At 37.6% G+C, this 22,777-nt stretch overlaps 2 protein-coding genes across 2 annotated transcripts in view; both read right to left on the reverse strand.

Annotated features, from left to right (window-relative positions):
- Positions 1-599: 599 nt before the first annotated feature.
- LOC306876199 (cell division cycle-associated protein 7-like) lies at positions 600-7,105 on the reverse strand. The gene is made up of 10 exons (XM_079427198.1): positions 6,743-7,105; positions 5,827-5,970; positions 5,603-5,731; positions 5,275-5,496; positions 4,839-4,916; positions 4,367-4,564; positions 3,416-3,550; positions 3,138-3,287; positions 2,307-2,443; positions 600-1,410 (listed from the first exon to the last, which is right to left on the reverse strand). The coding sequence occupies exons 1-10, from the start codon at positions 6,752-6,754 to the stop codon at positions 1,380-1,382; spliced, it is 1,236 nt and encodes a 411-aa protein (XP_079283324.1). The 5' UTR covers positions 6,755-7,105; the 3' UTR covers positions 600-1,379.
- Positions 7,106-8,830: 1,725 nt separating this feature from the next.
- Positions 8,831-22,777, reverse strand: part of LOC306876200 (mitogen-activated protein kinase kinase kinase 20-like) — a 43,014-nt gene continuing 29,067 nt past the window's right edge. Inside the window, exons 15-20 of the mRNA XM_079427199.1 lie at positions 22,682-22,744; positions 22,427-22,525; positions 13,774-13,890; positions 13,459-13,533; positions 12,600-12,750; positions 8,831-11,805 (exon numbers count right to left, since the gene is read on the reverse strand). Of these exons, the coding sequence (XP_079283325.1) occupies positions 11,120-11,805; positions 12,600-12,750; positions 13,459-13,533; positions 13,774-13,890; positions 22,427-22,525; positions 22,682-22,744 (1,191 nt within the window). The 3' untranslated portion in view covers positions 8,831-11,119. The remainder of the gene's footprint in view (positions 11,806-12,599; positions 12,751-13,458; positions 13,534-13,773; positions 13,891-22,426; positions 22,526-22,681; positions 22,745-22,777) is intronic.

Here is a 22,777-nt window from a genome sequence, read left to right on the forward strand (position 1 = left end):
CCCCCACCATCCCCCTCCTTATGCCCTCTTAACCCACAGGGGCACAGAGGGGCAAGAGCGAAGGGCATGCTCAAATCACAACAATATTAATTTCTGATTGAATTTCTGCTGAAATAGATGTCGAGGCGGGCTCGCTGCTGTAATATGAAATGCTTGGCAGGGGTTGTTCTGATAAGAGGAGGTTTCCATTAATTTGGTAAATATGGGAACTCAAACTCCTGATGCTCTTTTTTTTGTGGGCGTCACAGTCTATAAACACACCTCTTTTATTATGTTTTCATGAAATGAAAACTATCAAATTAGTACAACTGTCTTGAGGATTTAACTGCAAAAAAGTGTCTTGACGAAGCCAATTAAAAAAAAAAAAACTCCGTAAAATAAAGACTGTCAGTGTTGTTTAACAGACATGTTGGTAGCTTAAAAAAAAAAAAAGAAAAAAGACCAAGGACCACTCTTTCCCCAAAATCAGGCCCAATAGCTTTGCCAGTTGTTTGTGACTTAACTAGATGAAGATTAGGATATTCTACCCCCCAAAATATTAAGAGTTTAACATTTATATATAACAAAAATATAATTTAGTTACATAACTACACTAGTTTAGATGGTACATCTCATCAGTAGTGCTGTTAAACGATTAATTGCAACAAAGATAAGTTTGTTTATACGTGTACTGTGTGTATTAATTATGCGGCTGCCTATATAAACACGTTACATATTTTGAAAATATTTACATGTACAGTATATATTTTTATTCATACAATTTATAACTATATTTAATATCTGAACATAACATATGCATGCGTGTATTTATATATATCAAAATAAACAGCACACATTATGTAAACAAACTTATTTTGGATGCAATTAATCATTTGACAGCACTAATATTTATTAATAATTAAATACATCTATTGAAGATGTAAGGGACAACATTAACATTACACCACAACTTGTTAAAATTGATATAAAAAGGTTTTCAAAGAACAAAACCAAGATGAACAAATATTTTCCCCTCCATTGATGCATAAAGACAACAGAACTTAGAAAGCACACATTTTATTCAAGTATGACAGCAGTACATTGTGCAGTTTTAACAGCATCTAAAGAACCTACAGATTGGAAAAATCAGGGTAAAAACAGCAAAGAGAACAAGTATTGCAGCCAATACAGTACAGAGATAAAAACACTCCCTTTGAAAAAGACTACATTTAAAACAATGCAAACTTAAGGATTTCATGTAGACAACTCATAACTGTCTACTCAAACTGAACCTGCAGCAGGTTTAAGGGGTTTAGGAAGCTCTGAGAATCATACATCAATTAAGACACTTGAGGACGACGTTGGATTCTGGTTGGATTCTGCCGAACATGGCAACCATTTTATTCACTTTCCTCCAGTTCCTTCTTTAAACTGTGGAGAAATGTCAGAGGTCACGGTTACATTTTCATAGATTCACCCGAAAGCCAAGTGACTGACAAAACATGGAAAAAAGTCCCAGAATTTAGTGAGTGTACATAAAACAGCTTTGATGCTTTAAAATGCAGTCTAGACACATACACTGAAAGTTTTTGAACAGTAAGATTTTTTATGTTTTTTAAAGAAGTCTCTTCTGCTCACCAAGCCTGCATTTATTTGATCCAAAACACAGCAAAAGCAGTAATATTGTGAAATATTTCATTTTAAATTTACTTCATTTGAATACATTTTAAAATTGTTATTCCTGTGATCAAAGCTAAATTTTCAGCATCATTACTGCAGTCTTTAGTGTCCCATTATTCTTCAGAAATCATTCTAATATGTTGATTTACTGTTAAATAAACATTTTCATTATTATTCAGTACATTTTTTTTCAAGACTCTTTGAATAGAAAGATCAGCATTTATCTGAAATAAAAAGCTTTTGTAACATTATACACTATACCTTTCAAAAGCTTGAAGTCAGTATAATTGTTTTGGGAAAGAAATTATGGAAATTAATACTTTTACTTGGCAAAGATGCTTTAAATGGATCAAAAGTGAAAGATATTTATAATGTTACAAAGGATTTTTCAGATAAATGCTTTTCTTCTGAACTTTCCATTCAAAGAAACCGAAAAAAAAAAAAAAAAAAAAATTAGAATGATTTCTGAAGGATCATGCGACACTAAAGACTGCAGTAATGATGCTAAAAATTCAATTTTCAAATCACAGGAACAAATTAATTTTAAAATATATTAAAAAAGAAATCAGTTATTTTAAATGAAAAAAATTAAATATAAATATATATATATTTAATATACAAATTAAGTTACTACAAAATCCCATTACCTTTTCAGATACGAGTGGACATTGTCATAGCCGTGGTACTTGGCCAGGTACACGAGCACACCTGTAGCGCAGCGGCCCTCTCTGGCACGGCAGAAACTGCAGTTACAGATGCCCCTGCACGGGGGGCAAAGCCACTCCTAGAAGAAAACACATCTCAGCAACACCATCCAACCATCATACGATGCATTGTTGTGTAAACTAACTAGCTAGTCACAACTGTTTCCCGAACACTGTTGCATCTCCATCGTTTGAACCACATTAGTTCAACATCATAGGGCCATTGTTAAATGACGTCACACACATGTGGTGGAGAAATAACTTCTGCTATTTAACCAATTAATTGTATTGAACAGGGCACCTGATGACTAATTTACAATTTTTTGTTCCCCATCATTTTGCTTTATTTGATGTTTGATTCATCGCAGGTTCCCTCTTACGTCATACTCTGGGGTTCCCATATTTATGCACGTTCAATCTTCAAAAACAGAGCTTATTGAAAATACATAGATTCAAATGCATTTATATTTAGATAGAAATTAATATATAGATTGTACTGCATGTTAGCTTGCTTAGTGTGCCCAAGAACATATTTAAGCCCATAGGACTTACTAACAAAAAAAAAAAAAAACTATGCTTCTAACCACCATGCAAGTTTGCGACGCTGTTTGCGAATGTCCGTTTGAACTATTGTTTCGGTAAAAACCAAATCGTTGAACCATGTTGGTAACGACAGAACTTGTGACCATAGTTGGCTAACGATGCATTTGGGAAACGCACCCCAGCGCTAATGCTTTCACAATGTGCATAAGACTGATTGGAAACGTCACTAACCGAGTTCAGGAGAGCATCACGGACATCTTCTCCATATCGGTTCTTGAGACAAGGCCCGCAGAACTGCCCGCGAACTCCCACGCATTCTGGGTTGCGGCAGTTGGTCTTGGTGTCGGTTGTTTTTTGTCGACACTGATGGCAGGTGGATCCCTGATGGACAAAAGCACAGCCCACACAGTCATGAAGAGTCTACAGCACTTCAAACGAGCTGAGAAATGAAGGCTTGGGTATGGAACAGCTGTTGTGATGGTAAAAGCATCATGCTGAAGGAGACTTACAGTGGCCCGGTTGTAAATCTTCTCTCTGACGTTCACACAGATGTTGTCCAGTTCAGACTCAGTGATTTCCTCCACAGGCCTCACGACATGAGGAATTGTCAGACTGCTGTTATAGCTGCGCCGACGTGGCTCTTTCTGCTCACACACGGGCAGGAAAATAAAAAGTAAAAATCAATACAGTGGCACTCACCTTAATTTTACAAGACAAAATAAATATGAAAACTTGAGACTGCATGTGCACTGCTGTTCACTGCTCAGATTGGGGACAGTGAGATTTTTTTCCTTTTCAAAGAAATTAACTAACGCATTCTTGCTGAAAAGAGACAGTAAAGACATTGTTTTCAACATTGATAAAACAATGCAAATCAGCATATTATAATGATTTCTGAAGGACCATGTGACACTGAAGCGACCAGTGTTGGGGAAAGTTGCTTTTAAAAGTAATGCATTACAATATTGCATTACTATTTGGGTAATTTACCAAATTATTTTATAGAAAGTAATGCATTGTTACTTTTTTTGCTACTTTGTCACCCGAGTTGGGCTTGCTTATATTTAACAAAAACAAAGTTATATTTCTGACAACTGTAAAGTCACACCAAAAGTGAACTGAATAAGCGTCAGGCTGAAGGAAGTGCCTCTGCACCTCAATCCCAATTTCTCTCAACACTCCAACAGGAGAGGTGTCAGTGAATAAATGGAAAAACAAAGTAACTTATAACTCATATTTTCTTCAAATTTTAAAGTAATGCGTTACTTTAATAGTTACTTGAAAAAAAAAAAAAAAAAAAAAACCGGTTACATAACTCTGTTACTGTTGAAACCTGGAGACATTTAAAATACATAAATTGTAATATTTCACTCTCACCAACCCAAACTTTTGAACAGTAGTTTATAATTTTAGCACACAGGAAACAAATGTCTCGATCTTAACTAAAGGCCAAAACGCACCTCTTCTTCATAGTCATCATCGTCGTCATTTCTGTTTCTGCGGACCAGGCTGTACTTGTCCTCGGACTCATCTTCTGGAAGAGGGGAGGGTGGTCCATCCACCAGTGACCGTGAGCGTGTGTGAGGACGGGACGTTCGCTCTGGGTTTCTCCGGCGAGTGGTGCTGGGGTCCAGAGAGCGCCGAGGAACACGGCGAGGCTGTACAGAGAGAAGGGGAACATTCAAACAAATCAAGGTAAAACAAACTAATAATAATCCAAATTAGTAGCATTGTATTGCTCAATGATAAAATAAGTATTATTTAATTAATTTGTTTTCTTCAATTTTATTAATGCTAATAAATTCAAACTAATAAGTAATTTATAGTAATTGTTATAAATAAATTGTTAGTATACATTTTATCATCAGTAGTTGTATTAAAAAAAAAAGAAAAAAAAAAGAAGATATTAATAACAGTACTCTGAAGTCTTACCGTATTGCTCTGTGACAAAGCAGCCTTCCTGGGAATGAGTCCAGGAACCTTATCCAGCTCTGCCATTAGCTTAGCAAGCTACAAGGAAGAGATCGCAATTCTGTTAAAACTGGATTCATACTCAAACTAATCATAACTCACTTCAAAATAATGAAGATTATCATCATAAGAATTACATTCAAACAGCAAATAGATAAATGCATACTAATATCCAGGGTTGGATACATACGGAGTTACCTTTAAACAAAAAAACATTAAGGCGAAAGAAGGTTCTCCAAATTACAAATAGGTAAGAAAGAGACGGTTCTTTAAAAAACCTTTGACTGAATGGTTCTTTGTGGTACTAAAAATGGTTCTTCTATAGCATCCCTGTGAAGAACCTTCTGAAGCACCTTTATTTTTAAGAGTGCATGCGTGTAGAAGTTGACTTCCTCACCATAGCTTTGTTCTCTTTGATGTTCAGCGCTCTCTTCAGCATGAAATTCTCTCCCTCAGGGTCAGACTCAGGGACTTTGGGTTTAGGGCCGGGTTTGGACCCAGGCGACACTGGTTTTGATGGACTGGCCCGTTTGTTTGGGAACTTCATTGCTACTCTGAGTGTGAATGATTTGCGAGTTTTTCTGGGAGGCGAACAGGCCTCAGAATCGGAGTCCATTTTCTGTGAGGAAAAACCACTTGATTAATTTAACATATTCATCCTTTCAAAAACCAGCATATGATAAAGCAACAAGCAGAGACTGAAGTGTTTCCTGTGGTTTACAAACCATTTCAGTCATGTTGTTGTTCAGGTCGTTCTCAAAACCGCTGCACGCATCCTCTTCCTCCGTCACAGGTAAAACGTTAAACACTTTCTCACTCGGAGCAGATCTTCTCGTTTGTCTCAGCGGTCTCTTCTATAAAAAGCAATCCAAAACATTATCATCAAATGACTTTAAGAGGGAGGTATAAAGAACGGTCTTTGATCTTTTGGGCATCTGTAAGGTCATACCGAGGTCCCAAAACCATCAGATCCAAAACTGTCACAGCTGTCATCTGAGGAGGAAGAGGAGGAGGAGGTTTCCATGGGAAGCGCAGCAGTGCTCCTGTAACTGCGCAGATTCATTCTGGTGGAGGGGGGAGACGCCTGCTGCCTCTGCACACAACAACAGACAAAACATTGACAAAGAGTCCAGCAAATACACCATATAAACCTGCTCAGCTCAGTCTGGGGTTTCCATAGAGAGCAATTTCAGACATGCAGCTTAGAAAAACTACTAGGCCTGTTTTTGTTTCCAATTTTCCTTAGAACAGAAAAAAATGACAATTTAAAGTGGGTAAACACTGGAAACCATAAAATATAAAATAAAGGAGTGCAGATGGGTGAGAAGTAAAAGTGAAGCCAACTCTGTTACTAGAATGCTAGGCATAAGTTACACATTTAACCACTTAAAAAGTGCATCATTGCATTCAAAACATTTTTTTTTTTTTTTTTTTCTTGTAAGAACAAGTTATTTGTATAACGTTAATAAATTTTATTTAAACTTCAGTCGGTCAACAAACAGTAAAAAAGTTTTCATAATATTGATGAATATTACTTTACAGAAAAGTACTGATTAACTGTTGCTTTGTGAAGATTGGGGCGACCCCTGCCCCCACTAAACACATGCCTACAAGTTCACTAAACCAGCAAACACTTGAAAAACAAACATACGGTCTAATAAATGTATATCCCCGACAAAGAAATAACACGATCAATCGTTCAGAATAGTTTGAACTGTTAATTCCACTGTTTTATAGAGTTGAAACAAACTTTACACACGCCACGAGAGCATTCATTCATTCATTCATAAACACAAACCCACACACACAACAGCAACTGTTCTTGCAAGTCGATAGAAAACAAAAGCTGATAGGTTTTACTGTACCTTGGAGCGCATCGTGTTGAGTTCAAGTGATTTGAGGGGGTGTGAGTTTATACCGTGCCTGAGTCCGCTGTGAATGTGTGTTTCTCAGTCCCGTGGCGCTGAGTTTAGACTGGAGGTTGGCGGGTAATTCTTGAAGAGGCGTGACTCTCTTCCGCGCCACACGCGAGTCCTGGAAGCTCCGTAAAATTTATAAAGTAACGCAATCGAATAGGCTGAAGATTCAAGAACTGCATCATCCATTTCATTATGAGTTGAGTATACACCTGTTAATATAATTGTCTTACAAATCCTAGGTTATATGAATAAAGGTGAAACAAACCATGTCTATTTAGCTTTACATGCACTTACAGGATCTTTAGCTGTGGCGCCAAACCTCAGAGCTCATTTGCATAAGGACACATAAATCGCGCGAAATACTGATGAGATCAAACAAGCAGTTCATTTCAAGTTTATATTTTATTAATATCTTATAAATTGACAAAAGTTCAAAATTCCACCAATATAATAAATAAATCTTTAATATCATATAAATGAAATAGTCCTCATAATAAAATATAACAATATCACCATGTTTGCCTGAAACAGTTTAATAGAAAAAAATCCTCTGTTATGATCATCACTTAAGTGTTTAGCATAGTTCAAATGCATAAGAAACTCTTTAAAAAGAAACAAAAGTTAAAACCTGGAAAGGCAATGTCAACTATGAAAAAGCTTTTTTTCAGAAAATGCATAATTTATGATATTTAAGATAAGTATATCCATTTCATGGTGAACTTTTACCCTTTATCAGTGTCAATTTAGAAGATGCTTTTATTGAATCCCTAGGAACAACTGGGGTTAAGTGCTTTGGATATAAACCAACTCTCCAGCCCTTACAGTGGATCAAATGTGATTAAATATCAACCCCTTCTAACACGGTGTCCTAACTACATGCAACGCGACAAGATTCCAGCGTCAAGCAATTTGGGTGTACACACTACATGCAATGCGACAACGCGACGTGACAAAATCAATCAAATATCACAACCAAATGCTTGTGTGGGCGGGCTCTCTCTGGAAGCACACTGCCCTCGCAACTAAAGTTTATAATCTAATTGAGGGGTCACCAGACCGTCCTGGAGGGCCGGTGTCCTGCAGAGTTTAGCTCTAACCCTAATCAAACACACCTAAAGAAGCTAATCAATGTCTTACTACTTGAAACTTCCAGGGAGGTGTGTTGAGGCAAGTTGGAGCTAAACTCCAAGAATCAAGGCTCTCCAGGATCAAGTTTGGTGACCTCTGTTCGAATTCATAAACATCAAACATTTTTAACATAATTAAATGTACATACTGAGTAACTGATACCATCTTTGTCATGGAAAATGCTTGTTGGTTCGCATTGTGTTGGTAGTTTTAATGTACATGTTTGGTTTAATTTAAAAATCTGAGGTAAACTATCTGTTGTTGCTTTCGGTACGGCTATAAGGTAAAAAAAATCACATTAGACACATTCAACTTTTAATAAAGAGCATAATCACCTAAGATTATCTACTGTCATTTAGTTTGTATGTTGTTGTTCCAGCTGCGACGTCATGGAAATAGAAACCGCTTGTAAAATAGAAATTTAGTAGTTAGGCTAGTTAGGACAAAAACACAGATTGACATGGAAAAGATACCTTTTATTGTGACGTCCTGGAACAACAACATACAAATTAAATTATAAAACTGCAAACCAACAAGCATATTCCATAACAAAGATGGTATCAGTTACTCAGTATGTACATTTAAAAATCTTTAAAAGATTTAATATTTATGAATTAGATTATAAACGTATTTCGTTGGGAGGGCAGTGAGCTTCCAGAGAGAACCCGCCCACACACGGTTTCGATTGGCTGTGATATCTGCAGTGTTGGGCTAGTTACTCAAAGAATATAATATATTAGTCATTACTAGTTGGGTCATTCCTGGGATTCTGTAATATTTCAGTCCCTCAAAATTTCTAAAGTGGTGGTTCACCGAAATTAATTGTTAGAAGCTTTTCACAAGACTTTGGGATGCCCATTATAATGAATACAAATAATTACTGTATTTTTATATTTTTTTGCATAAAATAATGTCTTATATCTATCTTAAACCAAGCATTTTGTCATGTCCCTGAGGCACTTCACTGAGTTTGTACTTTTTAACAAAATGTGCATAGTGTCTGTGATTTTTGGCAACAATGTAAGCATTTATTTATGTTCCTTTCTTGTAAAAAATATTTGATAAAAAATAGACTTTAAAGTTATGTTCCTCAGTCTGAACTCAACCCCGTCACACTAACAATTCTACGCCCATAATTATTTAGACTCCACCCATATGTGACATAATTGACCTGAAATGGCATCATTCAGGTCTCTTTAATAGTAGTGCAGAAAATAGTTAGTAGTATCATACTTTTTGAGGCATGTTTTAGTCAGGGAGGGTACTGTCAAGTTTAACCACTCAACCCCATCACATATAATTAAGCATTTTATTTTAATCCATAAGTATATACAATGTACTTATTTTATTGCTGCCATATATGGTCTACTCTCCTACGCTACATGAGCAGCAGAGGCCATTTTGAGTGAAAAATCACAACCCCGTCACACTCAACCCTGTCACAAATATATGTATTTCTCATTTGCTTCATTTATTCATAATTTTAATGAAAAAATATAAAATAGTCATGGTTTCAGTAAATATATATATATACTCCAAAAACATGACAACTCATATTTTTGTTTTAAACAGAATATTTGGTGTAATATATCCACTTAAACGTTGACAAGCATCATACATCAGAAATTGCACCCAGATTTTCAGCAGAAAGACAATGTTGGGCATGCAGATATGTTGACTCAGAAACAAGGGGACACTATGAGAGCAAAACAAAGGCAAAAATTTAAATTTCAGGCAATGTATCTCTTCAAATGTGTTACAGTCTTCAACCCCATCACATTAATATTTTTAGAAAAATATAGGGAAGACAATTAAGAACAAAATTATTTATTGCTGATTACTATCTTACATGATAAGAATTGTGGTTTTAGTTAAAATTTTAAATTAAAAATATTTTTTAGAAAATTAAAGAGACCGTAGACACACAATTTGTGTATTTTCAGCTTCAGTCCTATAAAAATGTGAAAATTATGATAGATTGTTTTATAACAATTTCTTTGTAAAATCCTTTTGAAACCAATCCCATTTGGTCCATTACGGGGTTGAGAAAAAAAGGTGTCTAAAGCTGAAAAAAACCTTTAATGCCTGAGGTGGGAAAATATGATTTTTTGGAGGTTTGGTATGTGCCTAATAATGTGGGGTATTTAGAATTTGAATCAGATGTAGTTGAAAAACATGTATATTCCAAGTTGAAATGTTACCGAATCCTAGGAATGACCCAGTTACTCCTTTCAAAAGTAATATTGTTACTTTACTTATTACTTTCTGGTAACAGTAATTAGATACACCACTAGTTTTTCTTACTTTTTCTTCACACCCCACAGAAGTTGTAACTGTGTATCTTCCACATAAAATTCTTCTAGAATGTTATTAACAACATAATTCTGCCTCATCATTTGACCAAAATCCACATTGGATTGCAATCAGAAGTTATTACAAACACTCAATAGTGATCGATAGTGACATTCAAGTAGAAGTGTTGTATTAATCTCATCAATTGTCATGTGTAGCTTGAAGCTAACTGTACTTTATCCGTTACCCATATACAATTATATTTCATTTATATTCATGATATTTCATTATGTATTTTATCAAATCACATAAGTTTCTAAGAAACTGTTTAATTTTCCAAAAAAAAAAAAAAATTAATTATAGTAATATAATGTACCACATACTGATCAGGGGGATGTGAGTGGGATGTAATGCCAGAGTAAAGTAAAGCCACAACTTACACAACAGTGTTCATATCATCTTTTTTCCTGACAAAATCAATATAATGCAATATTTCTATCTGCTGAATGTATGCTTTTCCATATTCCAAGCTTGCCTGCTGCACTGGGGACATCACGTGCATGTGCGAGTCGTGAAAATTATGAAAATAAATCTAGGAATTATTTGATTGTTAGATTATAAATCAGCGAGGTTGAGGCATCAAAAGTAACTAAGCTGTTTTCTGGATGGTAACTGTAATATTATTACTGAAATCTAATTAGTAATTAGTTACACTACTAGTTACTGCAAAAAGTAATATTATTACAGTAACTAAGTAACTAGTAACTAGTTGCTGCCCAACACTGGATATCTGATTGATTCTGTCATGTCGCATTACGTCTGGTGTGGACAGACAAATTGCTTGCTGCTGGAATCTTGTCTTGTCGCGTGTAGTTAGGACACGGTGTAATGCTTTATAAGCGCTCAACTTCGGCCACGCCCACCGCCTCTCCCTCCTCTGCGCAGCCGGCCTCTGCCCTGCCTCACTTCCTGATGCTTATGTTCCTGTTTATTAGATTTCTTTCTTTCTACTTTAATCCAGTCCCCATCACCAGACCCGGCCTCTTCAGATGCCGATTTCTGCTTCACCCCTTCGCTGACAACTGACATCCCCGGTATTGGGCGTTGGTGGTTAGATGGTGTTATATAGGAGTTGTTGTTTCGGGGCCGTCCAGCATGTTGGAAGCCTCTGGATCCTCTCTGTGACATCTGATTAAACCTTCTGGCTTCCGCTTCTCCTCTTCCTCCTCCATTGATTTTAAACGTGTGGTCGTAGTATGCTTTTCTGTGGTAGTTGTGTTTATCTCCAGCACTAGGGGGCCGCTCTCGCTCCAGGGTGCTCTCAGATGTCGTGCTGGATGGGCTGCTGCCCTTTGACCCCAGATGGATGGTGGAGAGTTTGACAGAAAGAGTGGGAGAGGAACTCCGCGAGTCTGTCCATGGAGTGAGAGGGCTGCGATTGGGCGATCTCCTTACCGCAGCGGCGTATGATGATTGGTTAGCGATGATGGACAGGAACTGAGGGAGGGTCATCTTGCCTGTGGACTCCTGGGCAGCTTGCTCTCTCCACTGCTTCATTCTCAGACTGTAAATCCATCTAGGATCAACACCTGATTGAGGAACAGAATAATAGAATGAGAAACCGAGACATTTGCCATGGATATGCAAAATAGGGCTGAAAGGACATTTAATCTCAGAGGGTCAAACTAAATATCAATTCAACTGGTTTATTTATTGTTCATTTCATGTGGGGTTTGCAATTTTTGCAACACTGATATCCAAATGTTTGTAATTGCTATTAGTATTTTTATTTCCAAATACAACAGCCGGAAAATTGTAAAATTAAATAAATAACATTAAATAAAATTACATAAATAAAAACATACAAAATAAATTTAAAAAGATTGCAAATATTGCCTACATTAAGCTATTACTCAGTAGGAACTAGTTAGTTTACCTATGAATTAACGCTAATTTATTATTTTTCATTCAAACACTTGATAGTAGGGTTGAATGATATCTGCATACAATGTACAATTTTCTGTAAAAATTGTTAAATTTATGTTTATAGTTGTTATATATGTTATATATTATGTACACACAGACACACACACACATATGTATGTATATTTAAAATACAATTTTACAATTTATATATATACAGAACTGGTAGTTTGCTTGAAAATTGTAGTCCGGTACTGATTCCAAATTGCATGAAAAAATCTTAATATGTAATTGTAATATGTAATCATATTATTAATAAAAAGTCTAATTTGAGATTACATGTAATCAATTACTACCCAGTTCTCAATTATAATGTTATATTGCCTTTCAAAAGAAAGTTCAAAATAATTAATTTGAATATGGCACCAAACAAGATCTCTACTAATCAGTATTGTATTACCTGAGTTGGACCTGCTTCTGTTGTGACCTTCCCTGTTGCTTGGGGCTGTCTCAATGACCAGCTCTACAGGTCTGATCACATCCCTCCCGCTGTCTGGACTCCACTGCACTTTGTGCTCGTGTCTCGTGCACTTAGGAGATCTCACATTACCCTGGCAGGAAACAAGGCACCAGGTTAAACATGTCCCCTTATAACCTTAATGGCACATTAGAAAATTTAACATACAGATGGCAGATTCTACACTGTTTAGAAAGTTGCACTTAAAGAGTTTATTAAAAGCATACTGCTTATGTACTAAATGGCAACATTTATATAGATGTAAATTGTAATGTACTTTGAAACTTAAAATTATATATTTCAAAAGTGTTCATACTAATTTTAATTAAAAAGGCCACTCAAGCTTACTTAAAGAGACAATTTCACGACTGTTTCTTCATTTTAAATCATTATGATTTAATCATTTTTTGTCATGTTTTAAAGAAATACACTTATTTTGATGTGTTGACTAACATACTAAATATATACATGTAAAGAACTTGAATATAATTTTTAACTGCAGTGTGATATTCAGTATTGCATTTAAATGTAATATAGTTTAAATGCACTAAATTGCAGCATCATTACCATATATTAGCTTTGATCACAGGAATAATTTGCATATTAAAATATATTCAAATAGAAAACAGTCATTTAAAATAGTGAAAATATTCCACAATATTACTGATTTTGCTGTATTTTGGATCAAATAAATGCAGGCTTAGAGAGATCATCAAGAAATCTTACTGTATGTAGTAAGTACATTCAGAACGCTATTTCATGTAGACTCTACTGTGGTTCTAGTCTTTTTTTAGGTACTTACCTCATAGTTTACTGTGCAGTCAACGGTTTGTGTGCCAGAAATTCCCACGATCCACTTATCCATCACAAACGGAGGCTGGAAAGTAATTTAGATTTTACCACAAACAGTAAAGCACATCAACCTACGGCTGAAAGGCATGACAGCATCATAACAAGCATCAGGTCTTCTTTCTACTCACAACACATTTGTTGATGGTTATAAGGTAGCATTATGACACAATCATCTCTGCTATACGACCTCAGTCTCCTGCATTCCTCAGAACACAGTACAAACATAATGGAGACGTAATTTACAGTGTTATATGACATTTCTCACCTTGGTCATCTTTAATACATCTACATCTGGTCTGTTGGCATTAAAGGTCACGTCTTTGATATATGCGATTGCCATCTCATCCCCATCAAGCTCCATGTACATTTTCCATTTGCAGTCCTGCAGAGATCAGAAACACAGAAATACAGATGAGACAACAGTCAGTAGAATGAGGTTAAACTGTAGCATCTTGAGTAGGTAAATGTGGCCATAAACATGATGCATGTTTTCAACAAACAGAAATGTAGACCTGTATGATTTTAGCTGTTTGAGGGCGATATAACCCAACAGCACAACCTAGAGGACGATAATGTGTATTCAAATCACACTTGAGCTTTAATGGCTCTTTTTGCAAAAGCACAAACCTGGGTGAAACCACCCTGTACACTTTAATCTAAATAGATTTTCACATTTCCAGGTCAAAAAATTTTAATCTAATTGCTTAGAAAAGTAATATCTCAATTTTCAAATTTTCTGAAGTAACACTTCTTTCCCATACAAAACTTGTGAGTGGTTGCCAGGGTGCTGCTAAGATATTCTGAGTGTTTTTTTAGTGCATTGCTATTTGTTTCTAGAGTGTTTTGGCTACTCTCAATTTGTCTCTAAGATATTCTGATCTTGAAACTCCATCTTTCAGTGTAAGTCTATAGGAATTTTTCAGGAATTTCTGAAAAAATAAAAGCCTCTACTAGGTGTTAAGCATGCTGCTATACAGCTCCTAAAGAATTCTGGGTAGTTGTCAATGTATACTTTTTTAGTATTTTTACCTTTTTTTTTTAGTATTTTTAGTATTTGTACAGTATTTGTGATGGAAATTTCAACATCTGCATCGTAAAAGTTCTGACAGATCAGTCCACAAGATGACAACACTGACCTGTACCATTGTCTTAACAGTTGAAAATGAAAAGGGAGGCAGAACAACAACAATTAAAGCTGCAAGCAGCGATGAAAGGGCCTCATAAAACGTGTGAAGTTTGAGGCAGATTGGCCATTGAATGCATGAGTAACAACAACTGCCTGTTTGATGGCGTTAATAGCATGCTTTAGCACTTAGTAAGTGTTGCTAGCATGTTTGAGCATGTTTCTAACATGTTTAGCACACAATGTCATATTTTACTGTTTTGCTAATAGTAGCCTACATCACAGTGTTAAACATGTCACTTCCTATTGACAGTAGGTGGCGCTATCATTATAACTGAATCTTGGCATGTAGAAGTGTTCAGGACAGGACTCTCATCAAACATGTTATGTTTCGGGCAGATTGGACACTGTATGTCTGAGTTACATCAACTTCCTGTTTCACTGCATTAGTGCTTTAGCACTTAGCCAATTGTTACTAAAATGTTTTAGGAAGTTTGTAACATGTTCCTAGCCTGTTTAACACTTGCTCACTTTTTAATATAAACCTAGGAGTCCATTACAGTGTTAAACATGCCACTTCCTGTTGCCAGCAGGTGGCGCTATGACTATAACCAAATATGGGTATGTAGATGTGTTCAGGACAGGACTCTCATCAAACTTGTTAAATTTGGGGCAGATTGAACACTGCATGCCTGAGTTACAGCAACTTCCTGTTTCACTGCATTAATAGCATGCTTTAGCACTTAGCTAAGTGTTGCTAGCATGTTTTAGTATGTTTGTAGCATGTTGCCAGCCTATTTAACACTTGTTGGCACTTTTTAATATGCTCCTAGGAGTCCATAACAGTGTTAAACGTGTCACTTCCTGTTGCCAGCAGATGGCGCTATTACTATAACGGAATATGGGCATGAGAATGTGTTCAGGACTGAACTCCTATCAAACGTGTGAAGTTTGGGGCAGATCGGACATTGCTTGCCTGAGTTACAGCAACTTCCTGTTTCATGGCGAAACATCAAACGTTGACACACCCCTTGACGAAAACTCAAGATCTTCGCAATTTAGCATCGCAAAGGCCTTATGATTACACGCAGCAAAATTGAAGATGTTCCGATTAAAACTGTAGGAGGAGTTAATCAAAGTACGAGGCCTGGAAATTGCAAAAACTGCTCAAAAATTGTACAGGGAATTCAAAATAACGTAATTCCTGTTGGGTTCTGGATTTTGTTCCAAGAGACTTTTTTGTAGGTAATGGTGTGTTACACGTGTGTACCGAGTTTCGTGCATGTATGCAAAATTCTAGTTTAAATGAGTACAAATATATTTTTATCGGTGATAACCTCTGGAAAGAAATAGCGGGGACACTGGACAAGGATGAAATTTTCTAGCACATGTTGAGCATTGAGCATGTTGAATTGGCGACGGAGAGACGGAGAGAGACCTGATTGGCTGTTCAGCTTAACAAACCAGAACGAGCAGGAAAATGAAATGTCGAAAGCAAGCAAACAACGAGTTCTCGTCAAGATAGACCACACACAAAAAAATCTTCAAATTTTACAGCTCATCAGGGCATTGCAAACAGAGCTGGGGACAGAGTTTAAATTGGATTTGGATGGACTTGGATTCAAAGTTGACACAGACTCTGAATACAGACAAATCCACGTCATGCAGGGCATCATGCACTTATTATTTTTGAGGGGACACGAGTGAAGGGAGGTGGGGGTTGGGCTTGTCATGTGACACACAGCAGCCAAGATAGCGCTGTGTAACTGATGTAGGCTTACATTTTATAAATTTTTTTCCTTTTTATTGAAAATATTCCCAAGCGTGTTAACTATCTCAGGAAATATCTTGATTTTCAAATATGTGTAAATAAATGCATTTTGCACCTTTATAGATCATATTCGTTGACCTATAATGGGCGATGGGCAAAGAAGCCTTATGTTAGTGTAAACTATTAACTACACTTTAAATCTGTCTTTTTACTTAATACCAGATGGGTGTCGAACCATAAAATATTTTTAATAGGGCTGACTTTGTATTTAACGTGAATTTAATAAAAACATTGTAAGTTCCTAATTATAACACTATCATTGTACATAAAAAGAGCAAAGAACGTTAACATTATACATTATCACCCTCTTTTGTTAACACAAAGAACATTTTCACTGTCAGTCTAGCCAGTTCAAGCACGCACGCACATCTGCACTTTGTTGTTTCTGATGAAAGAATTCGCCAGAGAGCAGAAATCAGTTAGCAAGCGTGTACTGAACAAAACACCGGCGTTTCAGCAATAACTCATCTGAACGCCTCTGATTGGCAACTGCATTTATAAGCTCAACAGAATTGTGTGTGATCGTGTATATTATAATTGTGTGTGTTATAATGCACAGCACTGTAAAAATGTGTGTTTCTGGCTCAGGTGATGTGCCACATTGAACGTTCTAATCACAACAGTGTGACTGTATCAAATACAGGTCCTTTTCAAAAAATTAGCATATTGTGATAAAGTTAATTATTTTCTGTAATGTACTGATAAACATTAGACTTTCATATATTTTAGATTCATTACAACACAACTGAAGTAGTTCAAGCCTTTTATTGTTTTAATATTGATGATTTTGGCATACAGCTCATGAAAACCCAAAATTCCTATCTCAAAAAATTAGCATATCATGAAAAGGTTCTCTAAACGAGCTATTAACCTAATCATCTGAATCAACTAATTAACTCTAAACACCTGCAAAAGATTCCTGAGGCTTTTAAAAACTCCCAGCCTGGTTCATTACTCAAAACCGCAATCATGGGTAAGACTGCCGACCTGACTGCTGTCCAGAAGGCCATCATTGACACCCTCAAGCAAGAGGGTAAGACACAGAAAGAAATTTCTGAACGAATAGGCTGTTCCCAGAGTGCTGTATCAAGGCACCTCAGTGGGAAGTCTGTGGGAAGGAAAAAGTGTGGCAGAAAACGCAGCACAACGAGAAGAGGTGACCGGACCCTGAGGAAGATTGTGGAGAAGGACCGATTCCAGACCTTGGGGGACCTGCGGAAGCAGTGGACTGAGTCTGGAGTAGAAACATCCAGAGCCACCGTGTACAGGCGTGTGCAGGAAATGGGCTACAGGTGCCGCATTCCCCAGGTCAAGCCACTTTTGAACCAGAAACAGTGGCAGAAGCGCCTGACCTGGGCTACAGAGAAGCAGCACTGGACTGTTGCTCAGTGGTCCAAAGTACTTTTTTCGGATGAAAGCAAATTTTGCATGTCATTCGGAAATCAAGGTGCCAGAGTCTGGAGGAAGACTGGGGAGAGGGAAATGCCAAAATGCCTGAAGTCCAGTGTCAAGTACCCACAGTCAGTGATGCTGGTGTTGGTCCACTGTGTTTTATCAAGGGCAGGGTCAATGCAGCTAGCTATCAGGAGATTTTGGAGCACTTCATGCTTCCATCTGCTGAAAAGCTTTATGGAGATGAAGATTTCATTTTTCAGCACGACCTGGCACCTGCTCACAGTGCCAAAACCACTGGTAAATGGTTTACTGACCATGGTATTACTGTGCTCAATTGGCCTGCCAACTCTCCTGACCTGAACCCCATAGAGAATCTGTGGGATATTGTGAAGAGAAAGTTGAGAGACGCAAGACCCAACACTCTGGATGAGCTTAAGGCCGCTATCGAAGCATCCTGGGCCTCCATAACACCTCAGCAGTGCCACAGGCTGATTGCCTCCATGCCACGCCGCATTGAAGCAGTCATTTCTGCAAAAGGATTCCCGACCAAGTATTGAGTGCATAACTGAACATAATTGTTTGAAGGTTGACTTTTTTTTGTATTAAAAACACTTTTCTTTTATTGGTCGGATGAAATATGCTAATTTTCTGAGATAGGAATTTTGGGTTTTCATGAGCTGTATGCCAAAATCATCAATATTAAAACAATAAAAGGCTTGAACTACTTCAGTTGTGTTGTAATGAATCTAAAATATATGAAAGTCTAATGTTTATCAGTACATTACAGAAAATAATTAACTTTATCACAATATGCTAATTTTTTGAAAAGGACCTGTATAAAAAATTATTATATGGCTATTTTTTTTTGTCTTTTGGAAGCTGCATTCAAGCTGCATGTGCCCCCTCAGTTTGAATGGGCATCATGCCTGTAATGTCATGTGTAACATGAAAGATAAGTAACAACATAAAAATAAGTAACAACATAAAATTAAGATAAAAACGTTAACAAACATCTCACACTCAGTTGTTTAGGACTAATACTCTATTTGGAGTATATAAGAGCTGCACACTTAATCGTTAAAAGATCGCAATCTCGATTCAAATACCCGCACAATCTAATTTCTAAATATTTATATATTTTAAAATGTTTAATAATTCATTTAAATTAATTAAACACTTTTAAATAGACTGCAGCAATTCATATTTGGTCACATTATTTAGTTTAGTTCAGAATCGTGGGAGAACCGTGATCCTCTATTTATCCAGAATCTACTGTAGCTCTACTACTACAAGATGCACTCAGACTCGACTGTAATTCCAAATATGCAGATAATGGCCCTGTCCCAAATCGCACCCTAAACCCTCGCAGTCTTCCTCTTAGTCCGCACTTTTGTGACGCAATGACTGTCGGGTAGAACTCTGCTAAGGGGGCGCTCGCGAGCACCCTTCTGAACGCTAAAATGATGAATGGGACACCCTACGGTCTTGTAAACCTAACGGACACGCGCACACGGCGGCCATTGTAAGTCCGTAAGACCGCAAGTGCACATGAAGTGTTCCATTTGGGACAGGGCCATTGTCTGTGGTGAGAGAGATTAGTGTGATAATGGCAAACAAGCACTTCTTTGTTTATAGCTTGAATATCCGCAGTCCTACCCTGCTTTCCATTCAGTAGGGTTCGTCCCTATGCCCTAATCCCTTCAAAGGGTTTACCCTCCGGAGTGAGAGCTTTGAAGGGTTGAAGGGTGTAGACTAAACAACTGTTTCTTCTGCATCAACATCCGGTGCTGGAGGCGCTGTCATCATGGAAAGAATCAGCGCAAAGGATCATGGGGGCCCGAAGTCCTTCCGAAGAGCCCTTTGAAGTGGCCAGTTTTGAGCACTTTGGTTTTGAACGACCCTTCAATATGGCGGCCATGATTGTTTTCACTCCGAAGTGCCCTTCGGAGGGCGATATATCCTGTTTGGAACGCACCGCTAGTTCTGGTTTCCCATTTTGATTGACAGATGCAGACTACTGCCACCTGCTGGTGTGGAGAGTTACATGCTAGTTGGCCACTGGCTGTAGTATTTGTGGTGTGTTCAAGCACAAATTTTTGGAGAAGACTCAGGCGATATGATACACTTTCCATTGCTTCTAGTTCATTTATGTTAGATTGGTGCGTCTGGGCCTTGAATAAGTACAATAGGACAACAGAAGAAAGCTTAAAAATTGACACATTTAACACTAGCTTTTCAAGTGTTACAGATAATGTTGAACTTTGCTCTGTTGTAAAGCCATGTGGCATTGAGGTGTGGAGTGTAAATGCAAAAACATCCTGGAGGAAGCCAAACATGAGAATGAATGTCAACTCGGTCAATGTCGGTGTTCATTCACATACACGTGTTTCTGAGATAGAATGATGTGAACACTGAAGCTAAGAGATCAGAGTGCAGAGAAGCGACCGTGTTCGTTTCTCAGGCATAACAAGAGCGGGAGACCTTAACATTCATTCTCATTCACATTAGCAATGGAGATGAGGCCCCTTACCGAGAGGCCATGCAAGAAACGGCTGAGCCACACATGCTGGGCAGAGTGGTAATGATCCGTCCAATCTGCCATCACGGTGCCGAGGTCAAAGTTTACTGCTTAAAGCACGTGGCCGTTCACACTTACACAACATCTCGACAGAGAACGAGCCCTCTTCCTCGCGCGAGAGGCAAGGGAGCGAGAAAAGGCAATCGTGAACGTTTGCCTGTTTGTTTTGGATGGGCTTAAAGGCGTCCAGTAACACGTTGGCCGAGCACTGACCAAGCGTTTGCCAAACATTAGCCCTGCCTAATAGCAGCGGCAGAAACAATGTGCGGTAATGACGGCCAGCGTGGTAAGCGTCTAATGACACCTCATACATAATTCAGCACCTTTCTGGCGACTAAGCCCTGATATCCTCATTAACAGAAACACTCTGTGCTGTCAGATGGGCAAAGCACAATCGCAGGGTCTCATTTAGGCTTTGAGAAGTGCAGCTGGTACCACGACACCGCCAGGAAAGAGAGAGAGAGAGAGAGGGAGATGCAGAGCGAGCGAGCGAAAACGGCAGAAAAAAAACCTCGAGCAGATCGGGTTTGTTTTATTTAGTGCAAAAAACCTTGCAGTTTGTAAAAACAAGGCTGACACGGAGGCTGACACCAGGCAGGGGAAAATAATTAGCTCTCATTTTCTCAGACTCCTGTTTCCTTCTTCCCGCTGAGCTTCCTCCCAACCAAACCACCACATGTCAGGAGAAATAGGAGGCAATTAGCGGCCCCGCTTCAGCCCCGCCGCACGCGTTGAAAGGGGACTATTTATGATGGGACAAAGAACAGCTGAAAGATTAAATAACATTTGCCTTTTAAAAAGAAAATGACTTCTGGCTAAATTTTTGATTAAATTCAAACGGCAAGTGAAGACGCAGTCGCTCTCCTGTGTCAGGGGCCCAAACAAAGGCTCACCGGCAAGAGGGGGTGGATGCTACGCATCGTCTTGGATGAAAAATTATTTATCTTTCGTGGCCCTTTTTAAGTGAATGAAAAAGAGGAACAAAAACAAGAGGCTTGGGAACTGAAAATGCGTTTAGCGAGACGGTGGTCAGTCTTCAGAGGAGGCCGATAACAGGCATCTTTTACTTGAGGAAGACAACTTCAAATCAAGGAGCACTGCAATTGTGACAAAACATCTCAGTTATCACATCTCCAACAAAAGCCCCCTGTAAACATGGCAGATGATACACAGACCGAGATGCAAAAAATTATGATGGCAAATAACAAAGAAAACTTAGGGTTTACGTACATTAAAGAGAACCACAAAAAATGCAATTACTTTTTTAAGTGATCGGACATTGGACATTGGAGTCAATGACAAGGAAAAATCTTTTATTTCTTGGAAATTTAATCATCTTGGTGCTATTTTCAATTTAAAATAGGGTGTAAACATTAATTTTCTTGAATGAATGTGATTGTCCACATCTGACAACATGTCATTAATTTCCAAAAAGTTTTTAAATGTATTTTTCAAGTTATTCATTTATTTTATATCAAATATCAAATTATTTTTTAATTCAAAGTTTTTGGGGAGTCGCACCACATGACATTAGACTTACTGACCTTGACATACAGTCATGAGGGTCTACATGAGGGTCCTCTCTATGATATTATTCCCCTGCATACCTCTGCATGTTAGTTTGACCGCATTGAAATTTTGTAGTTTTTTAAGTATAAGTTATAAAATAAATTGAATTAAAATATAAAGCATTATTTATTTTCTATATTGTTTTTTATGCCTTAGCATTTAATAAGGTTTTCTTAATAATTAAACAGCAAGATGTATTTTTGAATAAATGAATAGATATGACCAAAACTAAGCATTACGTCATTGGTAACCACCCACGAAACCCTGGCAACCACTCAAAACAGTAACAGCATAACAGCATCCCAGCATCTTGTGAGCAACAGAATAAAATGACGCCAAAACCAAAGATCGCATTGATTCAGTTTTGTTTCATATATTAATCAGAAACTATGATACACATGATATGCAGTAGTGTGATTTACCGTTTGTCCTGTGCCTGCTTTCCAGTGATATCCAAACACCAACTCCAGATTTACAGTCTTCCTCCAGTCCTCCTCTGCTTCCTCCGTGGCCAAACCATCCTAAGAGAGGATGTACAGGTAAATACATTAGCTGCGACCTTGACAGATGAGGTAGAATTCAGCTAAAGCAGCGTACAGATTATTTAAATGCAAATTCATGTCAATTCTGATGTAAAAGAAGATCTAGAAAGCGATGAAACCACAAAGACCACATGCCTTGATCAACGGCGGAAAGTGGAACAGGTTCAGGTAGTCGTGGGTAAGTTTCTCAATTTCGGTCTGAAAAAGAAAGATTTGACAATGTTTAAAACA

Source organism: Barbus barbus (genome assembly GCF_936440315.1).
Source record: "Barbus barbus genome assembly, chromosome: 10".
Classification (NCBI taxonomy): Eukaryota; Metazoa; Chordata; class Actinopteri; order Cypriniformes; family Cyprinidae; genus Barbus; species Barbus barbus.

Coding starts and splice junctions, on each gene's coding strand:
- LOC306876199 (XM_079427198.1), bottom strand. Junction 4,917..5,274: donor TCAAAGAGAACAAAGCTATG/GTGAGGAAGTCA, acceptor TCTTCCTTGTAG/CTTGCTAAGCTAATGGCAGA. Junction 4,565..4,838: donor CTTTGTCACAGAGCAATACG/GTAAGACTTCAG, acceptor CTCTCTGTACAG/CCTCGCCGTGTTCCTCGGCG.